The following is a 6,706-nucleotide window of genomic DNA, read 5'->3' on the forward strand; positions in this document are numbered from 1 at the left end:
AGCAGATAATACAACTCCCTCTCTAGCTCCTAGTAGAAAATCGATCCCGATCCACTATCGGGTAAAAGCTGTTGCAACTCGCTCTTCCTACTTTAGTGTAGTGTTGAGTCGGCAGCGATCAGTAGAGGTGCTAGAGGTGGAGGTAGAGGTATTAGAGGTGGAGGTCAGGCCGCTAGAGGTGGAGGCCAGCCAGCAGGAGGCCGCCCCAAGGACGTAGCTCAGAGTGGTGGGGCCCAGCCCCAATGTTATGCTCTTCCAGCCAGGCCCGAGGCTGAGGCCTCAGATGCAGTTATTACAGGTACCGTTATGGTCTGTAGTAGAGAAACTTCAGTTCTATTTGATCCAGGGTCTACATACTCCTATGTGTCATCTTATTTTGCCTCGTATCTGGTCACGCCTAGTGATTCTTTGAGTGCACCTGTATATGTGTCTACACCGGTGGGTGATTCTATTATGGTGGATCGTGTCCATCGTTCATGCATAGTTGTGATTGGGGGTTTTGAGACCCGAGTAGATCTGTTACTTTTGGATATGGTCAATTTTGATGTCATATTGGGGATGGAGTAGTTATCACCTTACCATGTTATCTTGGACTGTCATGCCAAGACTGTGACCTTAGCTTTGCTGGGTCTACCTCGTTTAGAGTGGAGAGGGACTCCTAGTTATTCCACCCGTAGGGTTATCTCATATATGAAGGCTCGGCGTATGGTTGAGAAGGGATGTTTGGCCTATTTGGCGTACGTTCGTGATTCTAGTACCGAGGTTCCTTTTATGGATTCTGTGCCTATTGTTTGTGAGTTTCCAGAGGTATTTCCTGCAGACCTGCCGGGCATGCCGCTCGACAGGGATATTGACTTTTGCATTGATTTGGCTCCGGGCACTCAGCCCATTTCTATTCCGCCGTATCGTATGGCCCCGCCAGAGTTGAAAGAATTGAAAAAACAGTTGCAAGACTTGCTTGATAAGGGCTTCATTAGACCTAGTGTCTCACCTTGGGATGCGCCGGTGTTGTTTGTTAAGAAGAAGGACGGATCGATGAGGATGTGTATAGATTATCGGCAGTTGAACAAGGTCACAATCAAGAATAAGTATCCATTGCCGAGGATTGATGATTTGTTTGATCAGCTTCAGGGTGCCAAGGTGTTTTCGAAGATTGATTTGAGATCTGGCTACCATAAGTTGAGGATTAGGGCGTCTGATGTCCCTAAGACAGCTTTTCGCACTCGATACGGGCATTATGAGTTCTTAGTGATGTCATTTGGGTTGACAAATGCCCCAGCAACTTTCATGGACTTGATGAACCGAGTGTTCAAGCCTTATTTGGATTCCTTCGTGATTGTCTTCATTGATGACATTTTGATCTATTCCCGCAGCCGGGAGGAGCACGAGCAGCATCTTCGAGTTGTTCTTCAGACTCTGAGGGATAGTCAGCTGTATGCCAAGTTTTCAAAGTGTGAGTTTTGGTTGAGTTCGGTTGCATTCTTGGGTCATGTTGTATCAGCAGAGGGTATTCAGGTGGATCCTAAGAAGATCGCGACAGTCAAAGACTGGCCTAGACCCACATCAGCTATAAAGATCTGGAGTTTCTTGGGTTTGGCGGGTTATTACCGTCGGTTTGTGGAGGGGTTTTCATCTATTGCAGCCCCGATGACCAGGTTGACCTAGAAGGTTGCCCAGTTCAGGTGGTCGGATGAGTGTGGGGCGAGCTTTTAGAAGCTCAAGACAGCTTTGACTACGGCGCCGGTGTTGGTTTTGCCCACAGTTTCAGGGCCATATACAGTATATTGTGATGCATCGTGTATTAGACTTGGTGCGGTGTTGATGTAGAATGGCAAGGTTATTGCATATGCTTCGCGACAGTTGAAGATCTACAAGAAGAATTATTTAGTTCATGATTTGGAGTTAGCAACCATTGTTCACGCGCTGAAGATTTGGAGGCATTATTTGTATGGCGTGTCATATGAGGTGTTCACGGATCACAAGAGTTTGCAGTACCTGTTCAAGCAGAAGGAGCTAAATTTGAGGCAGAGAAGGTGGTTGGAGCTGTTGAAGGACTATGATATCACCATCTTGTATCATCCGGGAAAGGTCAATGTGGTGGCCGATGCATTGAGTAGGAAGTCAGCCAGTATGGGCAGCCTTGCGTATATTCCAGTCGGTGAGAGACCGCTTGCTTTGGATGTTCAGGCTTTGGCCAATCAGTTCGTGAGGTTGGATGTTTCTGAGCCCAACCGTGTTCTAGCTTGCACAGTCGCTCGTTCTTCATTATTTGAGCGTATCCGAGATCGACAGTATGATGATCCTCATTTGCTTGTCCTTAGAGAACACTGCGGCACGGAGGTGTCAAGCAGGTTACAGTTGGAGATGATGGAGTTCTGAGGATGCAGGGTTGTATTTGGGTGCCTAATGTTGATGGACTTCGCGAGTTGATTCTAGAGGAGGCCCATACTTCCCGGTATTCTATTCATCTGGGCGCCACTAAGATGTATCAGGATTTGCAGCAGCATTATTGGTGGAGAAGGATGAAGAAGGACATTGTTGCCTATGTAGCTCGGTGTTTGAATTGTCAGCAGGTAAAGTACGAGCATCAGAGACCTGGTGGTTTGTTTCAGAAGATTGAGATTCCTGAGTGGAAGTGGGAGCGGATCACTATGGACTTCGTTGTTGGACTCCCACGGACTCAGAGGAAGTTCGATGCCGTATGGGTTATTGTTGATAGGCTGACCAAGTCAACACATTTCATTCTTGTGGCAGTTTCTTATTTTTCTGAGAGGTTAGCTGAGATCTATATCCGGGAGATTGTTCGTCTTCATGGTGTGCCCGTGTCTATCATTTCTGACCGAGGTACGCAGTTTACCTCACATTTCTGGAGGGTAATTCAGCGTGAGTTGGGCACACGGGTCGAGTTGAGCACAACATTTCATCCCCAGACCCAGACGGATGGACAGTCCGAGCGTAGTATTCAGATTTTGGAGGATATACTCCGAGCTTGTGTTATGGACTTTGGAGGTTCGTGGGATCAGTTCTTGCCTTTAGCAGAGTTTGCCTACAACAACAGCTACCAGTCAAGCATCCAGATGGCTCCCTATTAGGCTTTATATGGTAGACGGTATTGGTCGCCGGTTGGATGGTTTAGCCGGGAGAGGCTCGGTTATTGGGTACGGATCTAGTACAGGATGCCTTGGACAAGGTGAAGACCATTCAGGATAGGCTTCGTACAGCTCAGTCCAGGCAGAAGAGTTATGCCGACCGCAAGGTTCGTGATGTGGCATATATGGTCGGGGAGCGGGTGTTGCTCCGGGTGTCGCCCATGAAGGGCGTGATGAGATTTGGGAAGAAGGGAAAGCTAAGCCCTAGGTTCATTGGTCCTTTTGAGATTCTTGATTGAGTGGGAGATGTGGCTTACAGACTTGCGTTGCCGCCGAGTTTATCAGTTGTGCACCCAGTGTTTCATGTGTCCATGCTTCAGAAGTATCGTGCGATCCATCCCATGTGTTAGAATTCAGCACTGTCCAGTTGGACAAGGATCTGACCTATGAGGAAGAACCGGTAGTTATTCTAGACCGGCAGGTTCGTCAGTTGAGATCGAAGAACTTCCCTTCAGTTCGTGTTCAGTGGAGAGGTCAGCCTGCCGGGGCAGCTACCTGGGAGTCCGAGTCCGATATGCGGAGCCATTATCCCCATCTTTTCCCCGACTCAGGTACTTCTTTTCTATGTCCGTTCGAGGAAGAACGGTTGTTTTAGAGGTGGAGGATGTGATGATCCAAAAGGTCATCACTTGAATTACAAGTAAATTCTGTGTTCCGAGGCCTTAAAAGCCTCCTTTTATCTCACCTCGATTTGTGTGTGTGGTCCGGGCGTATATCCGGAACGTTTTTATGTGAAAATTTGATGAAAATGCTAAATTGGCCTTTAGAATTGAATTTAAGTTGACTTCGGTCAATATTTTGGGTAAACGGATCCGGACCCATAATTTGACCGTCCCGAAGGGTCCGTAGAAAAATATGAGACTTGTGTATGCCCGGAATTGAATTTCGAGGTCCCAAGCCCGAGAAATGAATTTTTGAAGAAAATTGTTTAACTGAAATTTTAAGAGTTTTTGGAAATTTAAATGTATTTGAAATTGATGGTATCGGGCCTGTATTTTGATTCCGGATCCCGGTACAGGTCTTATATGGTAGTTAGGTTGAGCCTGTAAAATTTGGTAAGAAACGGACTTGATATGACGTGAATCGGACCCTCGGTTGTTAAAAATTTGAACTTAAGAGTTCTTGAGATTCTTCTTTGATTTTGATGCTAAATTCGTTGTTAAAGGTGTTAATTTGGCGATTTGATCGCACGAGTAAGTCCATATGATGTTTTGGAGTTAGTATGCATGTTTGGTTTGGATCCCCGAGGGCTCGGGTGAGTTTCGGATAGGTTTCGGGAGGTTTTTACACTTAGAAAAGTTGCAGGTGTTGCTGCTTCAGGTGCACACACATTTTGTGCATCGCGATCGCGTAGTAACTCTCGCGATCGCGAAAGGGAAATTGAGACTGGGGTGGATTTGTTCTTCGCGAACGCGAAGCCACAGTCGCGAACGCGGAGCACTGGGAGGTTGCTCATCGCGAACGCGACCAGTGTCACGCGAACGCGTAGTGTAAAATGGAGGTGGGCTGGGGATTTGTCATTTCTTCTACGCGAACACGTACGCCGGTCCGCGAACGCGAGGGTCAGGGAGGCTTACCCTTCGCGAACGCGTAGGAGAACTCGCGATCGCGTAAGTCCACTTCTAGCAGCTCTTCGCAATCGCGACAGTGTTCTCGCGAACGCGATGAACACTTTCGCCCGGCACTTAAAACAGTAGCAAAGTCGGGATTTAGCCCACATTTTCATATTTTCAAAACTAGAGAGCATTGAGGCGATTTTCAAGGAACAAGTTCTTCCCCAAAGTATTGGTATATGATTCTAAACCTTTTTCTTTCGATTTTCCATTGCATTTCATCAATCTTCATCAAAAAATCTAGGGTTTTTATGGTAGAAATTGGGAATTTGGGTAGAATTAGGGATTTTTGAATAATTGGAATTTAGACCTCGTTCTGGGGTCAAATTTTGAAACTAATTGCATATTTGGGTTCGTGGGTGAATGGGTGATTGGGTTTTGGTCCGAACCTCGAGTTTTGACCAAGCGGGCGCCGGGGTCGATTTTTGACTTTTTGGGAAAAATGATAGAAAACCTATAATTAAGCATTGGGTATGAATTCTTTGGCATTTATTGATGTTGTTAAATTAATTTGGACTAGACACAAGTAATTTGGAGGCGAATTCTAAAGGAAAAGCGGTGTTTGAGGCTTGAGTTGGCTGTGAAAGTTCGAAGTAAGTATTTGGTCTAACCTTAGCTTGAGGGAATAGGTATTGTGCTTTAGTTGCTATGTGCTAGTGTAGTGTACGACGTATAGGTGTGGTGACGACTATCTATACGTCGTTGTCAAGCATGGCCGTGAGTCTTGAATTGTAATCGTTGTGTTTCTTAATAAGTACTACGGATGCCTAAGTTGTTGATTTTCCGTGTTGGGCAAGAATTATGATTATTCTCGTGGTAATTGTTCATTGTTGGGTATTGGTTCCAGTTGAGATTTCATATGTGAAGTTAAATGTTGGTACAAGATTGGTTTTAGCTGATTCTCTTGCCGGAACGTATTTAATTCTTACTGTTGGTTCCCTTGCCGGGATGTGTTTATTCTCATGGTTGATTCCCTTGTCGGGATATTGTTGTTTCCTTATTGTTCCTTTGCCGGGATTCTTTTGTGATTAGTGTTGATATGTATATTTGGATCGGGTTGCACGCCGCAATAATATTATATGGGATCGGGTTGCACGCCGCAACATGGAGTAATAAGGGAGAACAGGAGGGGTTGGGTTGCACGCCGCAACATTGATACATGATTTGGATCGGGTTGCACGCCGCAACAGTGTTATATGAATTGGATCGGGTTGTGCGCCGCAACAATAATGAATAAAAGTGGATATTGATCCGTTACTGTTTCCTTATTCTTACTGATGCGCACTTTAAGATGTTCTTTATGCTTTTCTCCTAAGTTACTGTTGGTACTTAATATTCCCCGCAACATGTTTTCCCTTCCCATCTTCAACTGCTAGTTTCCGTTATTATTGCTTGCCGTACATGCTTTAACTGCATAGGTTTATATGTTAGTCTCGTCCTAGCCTCGTCACTACTTCGACGAGGTTAGGCTCGACACTTACCAGCACATGGGGTCGATTGTGCTGATACTACACTCTGCACTGTGTGCAGATCTCGGTACCGGAGCTTTTGGACCTTAGAGTGGTTGCTGCCTTCAGTCCAGCGGAGGCCCGGGGTAGTCCTGCAGACGTCCGCAGGCCTTGGCGTCCCCTCCTATCCTTTATATTCTGTTTTCATTTACTTTAGAGACAGATTGTATCTTTCTTTCCAGACAACTGTTTGTAGTATTCGTAGACGGTCCGTGATATTGTGACACCAGTTCTGGGTAGAGATGTAATTTGAATGTTTTGTACTAGTATTTGGCTAAGTTATCAGATTTCGTCTTTCGCATTTCTTTTATTATTATTTTTATTCCGCTGTCGATTCCATGTTAATTTGAAATTGTTAAAAGGTTAAGAAAAAGGATAATAAAATCTATAACGCTTGGCTTGCCTAGCTTTCACGAGTGGGCGCCATCACGACTCT

General features: G+C 45.5%; 1 protein-coding gene across 1 annotated transcript; it reads left to right on the forward strand.

Annotated features, from left to right (window-relative positions):
• LOC109219321 (RNA-directed DNA polymerase homolog) lies at window positions 1,042-6,427 on the forward strand. The gene is made up of 3 exons (XM_019383756.1): window positions 1,042-1,461; window positions 2,322-2,399; window positions 6,293-6,427. The coding sequence occupies exons 1-3, from the start codon at window positions 1,042-1,044 to the stop codon at window positions 6,425-6,427; spliced, it is 633 nt and encodes a 210-aa protein (XP_019239301.1).

This window comes from Nicotiana attenuata, chromosome 2, assembly GCF_001879085.1.
Source record: "Nicotiana attenuata strain UT chromosome 2, NIATTr2, whole genome shotgun sequence".
Lineage (NCBI taxonomy): Eukaryota > Viridiplantae > Streptophyta > Magnoliopsida > Solanales > Solanaceae > Nicotiana > Nicotiana attenuata.

Coding starts and splice junctions, on each gene's coding strand:
- LOC109219321 (XM_019383756.1), top strand. CDS start 1,042: ATGTGTATAGATTATCGGCAGTTGAACAAGGTCACAATCAAGAATAAG. Junction 1,462..2,321: donor AGTTTTCAAAGTGTGAGTTT/TGGTTGAGTTCG, acceptor GCTTGTCCTTAG/AGAACACTGCGGCACGGAGG. Junction 2,400..6,292: donor GGATGCAGGGTTGTATTTGG/GTGCCTAATGTT, acceptor CACTGTGTGCAG/ATCTCGGTACCGGAGCTTTT.